Consider the following 13,154-nt stretch of genomic DNA (forward strand, 5'->3'; position numbering starts at 1 on the left):
ATAATCCCGGCGCCTGGACCACGCCCATAAATGCCAGTCAAGCAAAGGGGCGGCCGCACAGCGAGGCGAAATGCTCCTTCCTGCCCCGCCCCCTGCCCCGCCCCGGTCCTGCCCCGCCCCGCCCAGTGACGTCAACCGCCGGCACACCTTTGCGCCTGCGCAGACCGGACAAGCGGCGGCAGACCGAAGAAGTTGCGCATGTGCCGAATGGGAAGTTGTTCCTTCTCCCCTCCCGCCTCTCGCTTCTTTTTTCTACAGCGACTTAGCGAGGACGTGCTTCCGGGTCAAAGGGTTTGCTTCCGGAGAGCGGGAAGGCTGAAACGCGGTGGTTAAGCTGGGACTGAGTTTGCAAGGTTCTCGGTGGGAGAAGGCTATAGCCATGGACAGGTCAGTTCTGGTGGTGACGGCCGAGCCCGGACACTTGTCCCTCCAGGGTGTTGGAGGAACGAAACAGGTGAAACCCGACTCCCAGAGGAAGCCGACGAGGGCCCGGGTGCTGACCCTAGGACTCCTTTTCCGGGCTGGGGGGACTGCAGCTGATGGGAGAAAGGCCGCTTGGGTCGGGAAGGGATACGGCTAATGATAATCTCCTGGTTCCCACGGCGGCTCTGCCATCTACTCACTTTCGCGCAACATTTTTCGCTCCTGGGTTGGGCGAGGTAGGAGGTGGCCCGGCATTCGAGATGCTGAGTGACCTGCCGTAGACCACAGAGCCAGTCAGTGATGGAACAGGGATCTCAGCCCAGACTTTCTGATTACAGGTTCCAGCACCAGATAGTTATTGTGTTCTTTCTATGACCCTGGCACTATGCCAGACATCTGCGTTAAAGATGAGTTATTCAAGGTTCTTGGCCTCGGGGGAATGTGTAGTGGAGGAGACAGCCGAGTAGTACGGAGTGATAAGTATTTTGTACTGCTCTGTGGGAAAAGAAATGGGGAGCAGTGAAGTCTCCCTGTCATGGGAGGTATCAGGAAGACCTCTCAAAGGAGAATGCTTTCTAGTTGGTGTTTGAATAGTAGCAGTAGCCTACACTGACTAACTTAAACGCTTTAAATATATTATTAGCTAATTTAATCTTTCTAACAATCCTGTGAGGATAGCTACTTTTTACACCTAACATTGGGGCTAAAAAAGGTTAAGGACCTTGGTCAGTTAGGAAGCTAACAAATAGAAGAACCAAGTTGCCAACCTGGATCTGTGTGTCTCTAGATTCCAGGAGGCTGTTTGATGAGTAAGTATTCACCAGGTAGACCAAGGGGGCAAATGTAGGCCTCTGTAAAAGAAGCAACATGTACAAAGGTGTAAGGATATGAAAGCGTAGCCGAATGGTCACATGCAGTGTATGTTTGTATGGAGTGATGTTTTGGCTGAATATAAGGCTGGACTGGTAAGCTGGGGTCAGATTGTAAAAACCATGCTAGGAAATTTGGACTTGATTCTGTAGGCCAGAGATAGCTATCTGAAGATTTTCAAGTGGAGGAAATGCATATTAGATTCTTGTCTTAAGATACAGGCCTCTTAATTCACACAATTTATTTTCTAGACTTTGGGCAGAGAATGACAAGGGCATTGTGACCACAGTAGTGCTGAGACAGGAGACACCTTTAGTGTAGTCTGGGGAGAAAAAACTTGAAGGATCATTTCTCTCCAATTTACTAGATTTCTTTTTTACTTAGCCTCCCAAGTCACCAGCTTAAATAGTGGTATCCATGGTTTGAAGTATTTTGGAAACTACAGAAGATCCTTTTAAGAGTTCCTGCAGTTTTAGGGACCTCAGTCCAAAGAGGAAAGGTTTACCTTCATGAAGCAGTTATCTAAAACAGTGTTATAATATAGATTTAGATTCCACGTGTTAAAATAATTCCATAGGAGAAAATAACAAGTAAGTATTAGAAAGTCATAGAAGTCTTTGTGCAGGTAAAATGTGAGCAGGACTTTGAGGGATACGCAGGATTTGGAGCCATAGGGGCATTGTCAACAAAAATATCAAAGACTTGGCTACTGGGATGATCTGCATCTTGACTGACTTAGGATCCTTTGGTCCAATCATGATGATAAAATTTTTTTGCAAATGCTACATTCTCATTTCATTCACATGAGCTTGATTATGCCATTTTAGGAGTGGCTTTGAAGAGATGGCATCTCCTGTGATCCGGGAGGCAGAGGTGACTCGGACTGCACGAAAACAGAGTGCTCAAAAAAGAGTTTTAAGTATCCTTTGCATTTTAAGCATGATTATAAAAATTGCAACATGTTGGGAATCAGGATTATAGACTTTTCTTTTTATGAGCGATATTAAACACTAGCTATAATAATAAAATGCTATGGACATTAGTTTTAGGTTTGTTTTTTTTTAAACTTCCCAGATGTGTTATTTTGTAAGTATAATGCTGAAATTCAGTGAGATTCATGTTTCCCTGAAAATAAGGATGTTCCATTTTACTGCTAACCATCATACGGTGGTTAGCTTCTGCTGAGATTAGATTTTTTTTATTATTTGAAATCTGACTAACAACTTTTAGTTCAATGTGTAGTAACCTAAGACTGATAACTGAGAATTTAAAGGGGAGAGGGAATTATTTACTCTTTGCATAGAAAATGTGGTAGCCATAAGATACTTTGCCCTTGAAAAATGTATTCACATATTTTGTATAGTGTAAATATGGTTCATTCTATCTTTGATGGTGTCTTTTCTACATGAAAAACTTTTCTTAACTTTTCCTGTAGTTCGGGCATCCCAAGATGAAATTTTTGCTAATACTACACCAAGAAACCAGGTTATCCCCCGAACTCCCAGCTCATTTAGACAACCTTGTAAGATTTTTTTTTTTGCTTTTAAAGCATTTAATAATGATAACAATAATAGCAACTAATACCATAATATATATTATATTTTATAAATTATCTCTAATTAAGAACAAATAATAATGATTGCAGTTACTATTTGTTGAACTCTTACCATGTGTAAGTCACTGTTCTTTACATAAATGCATACTAACTATGACATAGGTATTATCTCTATTTTGCCAAGACTGAATGTGAGACTTAGAGAAGTTGATTAACCCAGATAACATAGCTAGGTAAGTATGTAAGTAATGGAACCAAAATTCGAATCATAATCTGCTTACTCCAGGGCCCATGTACTCTATACTATAGTATGCTTTATAAAATTAGAATTTGGCAAATTCACGGACTCATTCGTGTCCCTTTTTTTATGCTCAGTTGTGCTATAATGAAAGCATCTCTGTTTGCAGTAAAGTTTTTCTTGGTGGGCTCAGTAGTACCAAAAATTAATGTTAGGAAAATAAGTTGAATCTTCATATGATGGAAATGTTAATAATTGAAAGTATTTATTTGGTTAGAATCTAAATAATTGAAAAGTGAAAATTATTCTTTATTGTTTGTTTGCTTGTTTTCTTCCATGATCAAGGCTCACGCATTTCGAATTCTTTTTACTAACCTCTTCCTAGTAGTTACTCCAACAAACCGAAGCTTACTAAGGCAGCCAGATGTTTTCTGCATTCTTGGAACTGGAGGGAGGTCTCCTCGGTTTACACAGTCTTCAGGGTTCTTGGGAAATCTGTCTATGGTATGTAGAAAGATGGAGCTGAAATTTTCTTCCTAATTATTAACGTAAGATATTTAGCTTAAAAGCTTTTAATGAGAATTGAAGTCTTATTTGTCATAAAGTAAAGTAATTCGGTTATGTTAATTGAAATCAGGTTTTGATTAGAAAGACTTTCAGAAAACTGAGACCCTTAAGCATACTCATGTCATAGGTGGAAGCTGTGGCACCAGCGGCAGTTAGTTGCCTACAAAATGTGTTAATCTGACAGTTTGCTGATCAGAATAAATCAATTCCGATTGGTTGCTATTGGTATAAAAGCTGAGCCCAAGAAGCATAGAAGAGAAGGAAGCCGGGAGTAATCAATGAAGACTGTCATAAGGAAGGAGGACAAAGCATTAAAGGAAAGAGGAGAAAATTTTGGGAGAAGTAGATGAGACACTCTTTAGGAATCACTATGGTACAATATTTATAATAGCAAAAGAAATGTCTTATAAACTGTGATACAGAATGACGTGACCTAGGTGCTTAAAATACCCTATAGAAAAAGAAAGAATTGTGTCTAACTGAGAAGAAGAAAATGGAAGACTTTTGTTGGAGTAGTAGAGTATTATGGCCCATTTAGTTCCAAAAACAAGATAAAAATGGCTCTTTATTTGGCTCTGTGCTTATTAAAAAGAGGTTTTGCATGTTAAACCTCTCCTTGTCTTAGAAGGTTAAATCCATCTTAGCAATGTTTATTACAGTCTTACGAATTTTTAGAGTGTTAATATCTAACAGTGATCTAGTCATTGAACAGTTTTACTTTGCTTATGAAACTGGTTTATTTTGACAATGTTTATTCTTATTCCTCTTAAAAACATGAGTGAATTGACTGCTTCTGTGTTTAAGCAAAAGAAAATGAGTTTTATTATTTACTGCTTCAGAACTGCAAGATTAATAGTAAAATTGTTACTCTTTTAAAGGCCAGGATAGAGTAAATATGTATTGATTATTACAAAATGTTTGGAAATTACTTTGTAGTCAAAGATATTGTCTTGATTTGTTTTGCCTATTTTATTTTATTTTTGAATATTTATTTATTTTCCTTATTGTTTTGGCTGTTTTGGGTCTTAATTGGGGCACACGGGATTTTTGTTGAGGCATGCGGGATCCTTTCGTTACGGCGCGTGGTCTCTTTGTTACAGCGTGCGGGTTTTCTCTCTCTAGGTGTGGCACACTGGTTTTCTCTCTCTAGTTGTGGTGCGTGGGCTCCAGGGTGCGTGGGCTCTGTAGTTGTGGCGTGCGGGCTGTCTAGTTGAGGTGCGAGAGCTCAATAGTTGTGGTGCATGGGCTTAGTTGCCCTGTGGCATGTGGGATCTTAGCTCCCTGACCAGGGATTAAACCCACATCCCCTGCATTGGAAGGCAGATTCTTTACCACTGGACCACCAGGGAAGTCCCTGTTTTGCCAATTTTAATATCAGCTGTGAGAAGTGGTCTTAGATAGCCCTGAAGGAAGTACAGTTATTTGCCATGTTGATTTTACCGTGTGTCTACCTGCCAAGATTTGGTTATGGACCAAAGTATTTTTCTGAATGCAGGATATCACTGCTGTGTAAGATTTTCAGTTTGATCTTTATAATAATGATGATTAGTATCCAGAAGGGAGTAAACTATCAAGCAGTCTTCAGTAGCTGCAGCTAAGCTCTCCTCAGCCCATAGTTACTACCTCACTAATATGTAGGGCCTCAGCACCCATCTTTAGCATTTTTCCTTGGGGAGACTGATTTAAAGGTACATTTTTATTGTTGCTCATGCCTAGATTTTAAGTAAAGGTAAATTTAAAAAAGCTTTTTATTACTATTTTTTAATATGTCCAAAAATACAATAGTAGAGTAAGCCGCCATGTATTTATTGCCCACCTTCAACAGTTATCAGCATACGGCTGATCTTGTTTCATCTATACCCACAAGCATTTCTCCCACATTATAGTTCCCAGATTTCATACCATTTTATCCATAAATACTTCAATAGGTATCTCTGAAACATAAAGATGCTTTCTTTAACATAAGTACAATATTGTTAACACATCTAACCCCTCCCTACACACACAGAGTAATTCCTTTATGATTTCAAATAGCCATTTTATGTGTACTTTTTCCATTACAATAAGTATTTCATTAAGTGTTCATACTTCTTCAGTTGTGTCAATTTTTTTTTTTTTTTTTTACGGTACGCGGGCCTCTTACAATTGTGGCCTCTCCTATTGCGGAGCACAGGCTCCGGACGTGCAGGCCCAGCGGCCACGGCTCCCGGGCCCAGCCGCTTCGCGGCATGTGGGATCCCCCCCGGACCGGGGCACGAACCCATGTCCCCTGCAACAGCAGGCAGACTCTCAACTACTGCGCCACCAGGGAAGCCCAGTTGTCGGTTTGCTCAAATCAGAATCCAAACAAGCTCAACACATTGCATTTGCTTGGTATGTCTCTTAAGTATTTTAATCTATAAGTTCCTCCATCATTCTTTTTTTCTTTACCATTTATTTGTTGTAGAAACTGGATCATTCATCCTGTACTATTGCCCAAAATTAAAAAAATTGATTTGAACTAGTCCTAGAGCAATAGAACTAAAGCTGATATTAGTTTACTTATTAATATCAGCTTAAATATTACAAAATGGAATCTTTATTGGCTTTTTTTTTTAAAGTATGGAGTAGTACAAAGAAGAAAACTAAAAAGCTGGGACTGGGACTTCCCTGGTGGCGTAGTGGTTAAGAATCTGCCTGCCAATACAGGGGACATGGGTTTGATCCCTGGTTCCAGAAGATCCCACATGCTGTAGAGCAACTAAGTCCGTGCACCACAACTACTGAGCGTGTGCTCTAGAGCCCACAACGACTGAGCCCGCGAGCCACAACTACTGAAGCCCGTGCGCCTAGAGCCTGTGCTCTGCAACAAGAGAAGCCACCACAATGAGAAGCCCGCGCACCGCAACGAAGAGTAGCCCCCGCTCACCGCAACTAGAGAAAGCCTGTGTGCAGCAAGGAAGACCCAGTGCAGCCAAAAATAAATAAATAAATAAATTTTAAAAAGGAGGAATATACTGCCTTTTTTAAAAAAAAAAAACCACCAGGACTTCCTTGGTGGTCCAGTGGTAAAGACTCCAAGCTCCCAGCGCAGGGGGCGCAGGTTCAATCCCTGGTTGGGGAACTAAGATCCCACATGCCTCATGGCATGGCCAAAAAAAAAAAAGCCATGATTTCCTTAATAAAATGGCCCCATGGCTGTCTTTTAAAAGTGAAAAACACATACCTATGGTCTTTAAAAGGTTTTAATAGTATTGAAGTCTTCATTCACTCAGCAGCAATAACCACATTACTTTTCTGTATCTTCCTTTTATTTTTTCAGGTAACTAATCTGGATGACAGTAATTGGGCCGCTGCATTCTCATCACAGCGTGCAGGGCTCTTCACAAACACAGAGCCCCACAGTGTAACAGAAGATGTAACTCTCAGTGCTGTTATGTTACGGGAGGACGATCCTGGAGAAGCTGGTAAAACTTTGTTTGTAACACAGTAGCTTGTCGTTTTACTAAGATCAAGGAAATTATCTCCTATTCCTGAACATCATTAAAAAATATTTTTGGGGGCTTCCCTGGTGGCGCGGTGGTTGCGAGTCCGCCTGCCAATGCAGGGGACACGGGTTCGTTCCCTGTCCGGGAAGATCCCACATGCCGCGGAGTGGCTGGGCCCGTGAGCCATGGCCGCTGAGCCTGCACGTCCGGAGCCTGTGCTTCGCAACGGGAGAAGCCGCGGCAGTTAGAGGCCCGCGTACCGCAAAAAAAAAAAAAAAATTTTTTTGTTAAGCCAACTAGTTATGGTAATGGCTACGACATTTGATGTAGCTCTAGGAGGTTGAGAACCTCACGTTAGTTCTCAGTTGGAGCGGCATTTTGCCGTTTAATCTTTCAGTATAAGTAGTAGCCTGTTAGGTTATTAGACTAGTCTCTAATATTTTTATTTCCATATTTGTGCTGTTGAAAGAGCTTCTCTTTTTCTTTTGGTTTAATTTTTATCTGACATTGTCGACGTGTTTTATTTGGCCTGGATGCTAGTGTTGTTTCTTCAAACAGTACCGTAACTATTCTAACTTTACATTGGTTATCACCATTCCCTTTTGGAAAAAAAATCTGCCTTTAGTGTCTCTGTACCTGCACATTATGACATAGGTTCTTCTTCATTTTATTATTATAAGCTAACATATATGAGTGCTAGTCAGTATGCTTACCACTGTATGAACACTAACTCCTTTCATGGTCCATTAAATAGATACAGTAACTGTTTCCATTTTCAGGGAAAGGAAACTGCTGCTTAAAAGGATTAAGTAACCTGTTTGAGCTCACCTGGCTAGGAAGTGATGGCACCAGGATTTGAAACTAAGCAGTTTGATTCCAGAGCCCTTCTCTCTCTCTCTTTTTTTCCGAATAAATTTATTTATTTATTTATTTATTTTTGGCTGTGTTGGGTCTTGGTTGTTGCGCACAGGTTTCTCTGGTCGCGTCGAGCAGGGGCTACTCTTCGTTGCAGTGCGCGGGCTTCTCATTGCGGTAGCTTCTCTTGTCGCGGAGCACGGGCTCGAGGCGTGCAGGCTTCAGTAGTTGCAGCACGCGGGCTCAGTAGTTGTGGCTTGTGGGCTCTAGAGCGCAGGCTCAGTCGTTGTGGCGCACGGGCTTAGTTGCTCTGCAGCATGTGGGATCTTCCCGGACCAGGGCTCGAACCTGTGTCCCCTGCATTGGCAGGCATATTCTTAACCACTGCGTCACCAGGGAAGTCCCAGAGTCCTTCTCTTAACTCTCTGGTGACCACTGCTTCTTTGTAGTATTTGCCAGTTATAAGTACTCAAATATTGAGTGACTCAAAAGTACTTTGTACTTAATCTATAAAATATTTCATTTTTAGTGTGAACCATGGCTGAGGCCTTAAATATTATACAGTATTGTAGTAGAGTGTATGTATTTTCCCTGAGTAAAACATGTCATTTTAGTATCTATTATAACTTTCTCAGCTACTTTGTTATGGTGTACTTAAAATATAATTCAGATGTTTCAAAATCTGGCTCATGGTTTTGTAGTAATGGTCAACAGACTACTGAATAATACATTTTGGAATCTTCAAAGACTTGTAGGTAACAAAAGACAAAATAACTTGGACTACATCAAAATATGTGTCAAAAGAACAATCAATAGAGTGAAAAGGCAGCCCACAGAGTGGGAGAATATATTTGCAAATCATATATCTCATAAGAGATTAATATTCAGTATGTAGAAAGAACTCCTACAACTCAACAATAATAGAAAACAAACAACTCAGTTGAAAAATGGACAGAGGACTTGAATAGACATTTCTCCAAAGAAGATATAAAACTAGCCAATAGGGCTTCCCTGGTGGCACAGTGGTTAAGAATCCGCCTGCCAAGGCAGAGGACATGGGTTCGAGCCCTGGTTGGGGAAGATCCCACATACTGCAGAGCAACTAAGCCCATGTGCCGCAACAACTGAGCCTGCGCTCTAGAGCCCACAAGCCACAACTGCTGAGCCTGCGTGCCACAACTACGGAAGCCCGCGCGCCTGGAGCCTGTGCTCCGCAACAAGAGAAGCCACCACGATGAGAAACCCGTGCATTGCAAGGAAGAGCAGCCCCCACTCGCCACAGCTAGAGAAAGCCCGCGTGAGAAAGCCCGCGTGCAACAAGGAAGACCCAACACAGCCAAAAATAAATTAAAAAAAAAACCTAGCCAATAAGCACATGAAAATTTGCTCAACATCTGTAATGTTGCATTATTAAGTAATAATTTGCGTTAAGGAAATGCAAATCAAAACCATGAGACACCACCTGAACGCATTAGGATGGCTACTGTCAAAAACCCCCACAAAAACAGAAAAACCCCAAACAAACAGAAAATAACAAACGTTGTCAAGGATGTGGAGAAATTGGAGCTCTTGTACATTGTTGGTGGGAATGTAAAATGGTAAACAGTGGTGCTTCCTTAAAAAATTAAAAATAGAGTTACCATATGATTTAGCAATTCTGCCTCTTGGGTATATACCTAAATTCTGCCTTTTGGGTATATACCCAAAAGAAGTGAAAACAGGATTTTAAAGAGATTTGTGTTCCCTTATTTATAGCCCCATTATTCATAATGGCTAAAAGGTAGAAGCAACCCAAATGTCCATTGATGGATGAAGGATAAATAAAATGTGGTATATACTTACAGTGGCATATAATTCAGACACATGCTACAACATGAATGTACTTTGAGGACATTATGCTAAATGAAATAAACCAGTGGCATAGGGACAAATACTGTATGATTCCACATATGTGAGGCACCTAGAGTAGTCAAACTCATAGACATAGAAAGTAGAATAATGGTTGCCAAGGTCTAGGGAAAGGGGAGAATGGGGAGTTATAGTTTTAGGATTTTTTTTTCTTTTTTTTTTTTGAGGTGTAATTGACATAACATTCTGTAAGTTTAAGGTATACAACATATTGCTTTGATACACTTGCATATTATTAGTGTTAGCTGATACCTCCATTGTACTTTCACATCACATAATCATAATTTCTGTGGTGAGAACATTTAAGATCTAGTCTCCTAGCAACTTTCAACTAATACAGGTTTATTGATTATAGTCAATGCTGTGCATTAGATTTCCAGAATTTACTCATCTTCTAACTGCAAATTTGTACCCTTTAACCAACATCTCTCAATTCCCCCACTCTCTAGTCCCTGGAAACCACCATTCCACTCTCTGTTTCTATGAGTTTGGCTTTTTTAGATTTCCTCATGAGTGATATAGTACAGTATTTGTCTCTCTCTGTCAGATTTATCTTACTTAATGCCTTCAGGGTCTATCCAGGGTCTGTCCTGTCACAAATAGCAGGATCACTTTCTTTCTCATGGCTGAATAATATTCTGTTGTATATATATACCACTTCTTTATCCATTTATCCGGTGATGGACACTTAGGGTTTTTCCCTGTCTTGGCTGTTATGAATAATGCTGCAGTAAGTGTGGAAGTACAGATACCTTTTTGAAAGCCTGTTTTCATTTCCTTTGAATATATACCCGGAAGTGGTATTGCTGGATCATATGGTAGTTCTATTTTTAATTTTTTGAGGAACCTCCATACTGTTTTCCATAGTGGCTGAACCAGTTTACATTCTCATCAATAGTGCACAAAGGTTCCCTTTTCTCCACATCTTCACCAACACTTGTTATTTCTTGTGTTATTGATGATAGCCATTCTAACAGACGTGAGGTGATATCTCATTGTAGTTTTGATTTGTATTTCCCTGATGATTAGCGATGTTGAGCATCTTTTCAGGTACCTGTTGGCTATTTGTATGTCTTTTGAGGAATGTCTGTTCAGTTCCTCTGCCTATTATTTTTTGCTGTACGCGGGCCTCTCACTGTCGTGGCCTCTCCCGTTGCAGAGCACAGGCCCCAGACGCACAGGCTGAGCCGCCATGGCTCACAGGCCCAGCCGCTCCGCGGCATGTGGGATCTTCCTGGACCGGGGCACGAACCCGTGTCCCCTGCATCGGCAGGCGGACTCTCAACCACTGCACCACCAGGGAAGCCCCTCCTCTGCCTATTTTTAAATCGGATTGTTTGTTTTTGAATTTTATGAATTCTTTATATATTTTGGAGATTAACTTCTTATCAGGTATATAGTTTGCAAATATTTTCTCTCATTCCATAGGTTGCCATTTCATTTGTTGATTGTTTGTTTAGTTGTATAGAGCCTTTTAGTTTGATATAGTCCCACTTGTTGATTTTTTGCTTTCATTGCTTGTGCTTTTGGTATCATATCCAAAAAGTATTGCCAAGACCAGTGTCAAGGAACTTTTTCCCTACTTTTTTTTTTCTAGGAATTTTACAGTTTCAGGTCTTATTTAAGTTTTTAATTCATTTCAAGTTCATTTTTATGAGTGGTGTAAGATAGGGGTCTGAGTTTGTTTTTCTGCATGCGATTATCCAGTTTTTCCAGCACCATTTATTAAAGAAACTATCCTTTCCCCATTCAATATTCTTGGCTCCCTTGTCAAATATTAATTCACCATATATGTAGGAGTTTATTTCTGGACTCTCCATTCTTTTCCATTGGGTTATGTGTCTATTTTAATGCCAGTACTGTTTTGAATACTATAGCTTTGTAGTGTAGTTTGAAATCAGGAAGTGTGATGCCTCCTGCTTAGTTTTTTTTCAGGATTGCCTTGGCTATCCTGAGTTTAGTTTTGCAAAATGCAGAGTTCTGTGGTCCCATGGTGGTGATGGTAGCACAGCACTGTGTATGTACTTACTGCTACTGAACTGTACGCTTAAAAATGGTTAAAATGGTAAATTTTGTTATGTATATTTTACCACAATTATATATTTTTAAAAATATAGCAGTTTAAAAAAAGGATTTGTAGCTATGTTTTTAAGTTTTTAAAACAAACAGAATTACCTAGAAGTATGTCATTTAACTCTTTCTGTTCCTTTTCTTTTTAATGTGTTCTAGCATCCATGAGTATGTTTTCTGATTTCCTGCAGTCTTTTTTGAAGCACTCTTCAACTACAGTTTTTGACCTTGTGGAAGAGTATGAAAACATTTGTAGTAGTCAGGTAAGTTAATTTCACTGCATTGCTGGTCAGACTTCAGTACTCTTTAAGTTTTTTTTGAACAGCATCAACTTGTGAATTTCTATACTATATTTAAGGAGGATGTCTTGGGGTGTAGTGACAAGTGTGGCATGGTTAGAAGGTCGGCCAGAGCAGCTCTGCTTTTTACACGTTGAGAGTCCATATAATATTTCTTCTAAGGACAAAAGGATTCTGCATCTTTGAAAAAGGAAAACCCAAAATATACAAAGAACTTAAAACTCTACAGTAAGAAAATGAACAGTCTAACTGAGAAATGGACAAAACATGTAAACAGACACATCACCAGAGAAGATCTATAGATGGCAAATAAGTATGGGAAAAGATGCTTAACATCATATGTCAACACAACATTATAAATCAACTATACTCCAATATAAAATAAAAATTAAAAAAGAAACACATCATATATCATTAGGGAATAGCAAATTAAAACAAGATGCCACTATACACCTGTTAGAATGAACAAAATCCAAAACACTAACAAAACCAAATGCTGGCAAGGGTGTAGAACAAGAATTCTCATTCATTGCTGGTGGGAATGGAAAATGATACAGCCACTTTGGAAGACAGTGTCTCAGTTTCTTACAAAACTAAACATACTCTTACCATGTAACCTAACATTCATACCCTTTGGTATTTACCCAAAAGAGTTTAAAATATATGTCCACACAAAAGCCTGCACATAGATGTTTATAGCAGCTTTATTCATAATAGCCTAAATATGGAAGCAATCAAGATGTCCTTCAGTAAGTGAATGGGTAAATCAACTGTGGTTCATCCAGACAGTGGAATATTATACAGCCCTTAAAAGTAATGGGCTATCAAGCCATAAAGAGATGAGGATTAACCCGAAATGCATATCACTAAGTGAAAGAAGCCAATATGCAAAGGCTACATAT

General features: G+C 39.9%; 1 protein-coding gene across 2 annotated transcripts in view; it reads left to right on the top strand.

The window, feature by feature from the left end:
• The first annotated feature begins 302 nt into the window (after nucleotides 1-302).
• The window catches only part of NUP107 (nucleoporin 107), a 44,699-nt gene continuing 31,847 nt past the window's right edge, over nucleotides 303-13,154 (top strand). Inside the window, exons 1-6 of one of the 2 annotated variants that reach the window (XM_082849399.1) lie at nucleotides 303-387; nucleotides 2,121-2,212; nucleotides 2,729-2,815; nucleotides 3,472-3,590; nucleotides 6,955-7,099; nucleotides 12,113-12,216. In XM_082849399.1, coding sequence (XP_082705525.1) covers nucleotides 380-387; nucleotides 2,121-2,212; nucleotides 2,729-2,815; nucleotides 3,472-3,590; nucleotides 6,955-7,099; nucleotides 12,113-12,216 — 555 coding nt within the window. In that variant the 5' untranslated portion in view covers nucleotides 303-379. The remainder of the gene's footprint in view (nucleotides 388-2,120; nucleotides 2,213-2,728; nucleotides 2,816-3,471; nucleotides 3,591-6,954; nucleotides 7,100-12,112; nucleotides 12,217-13,154) is intronic. The other variant, XM_082849400.1, reaches the window with a different exon arrangement.

This window comes from Leucopleurus acutus (assembly GCF_964270905.1).
Source record: "Leucopleurus acutus genome assembly, chromosome: 11".
In the NCBI taxonomy this organism is placed as follows: domain Eukaryota; kingdom Metazoa; phylum Chordata; class Mammalia; order Artiodactyla; family Delphinidae; genus Leucopleurus; species Leucopleurus acutus.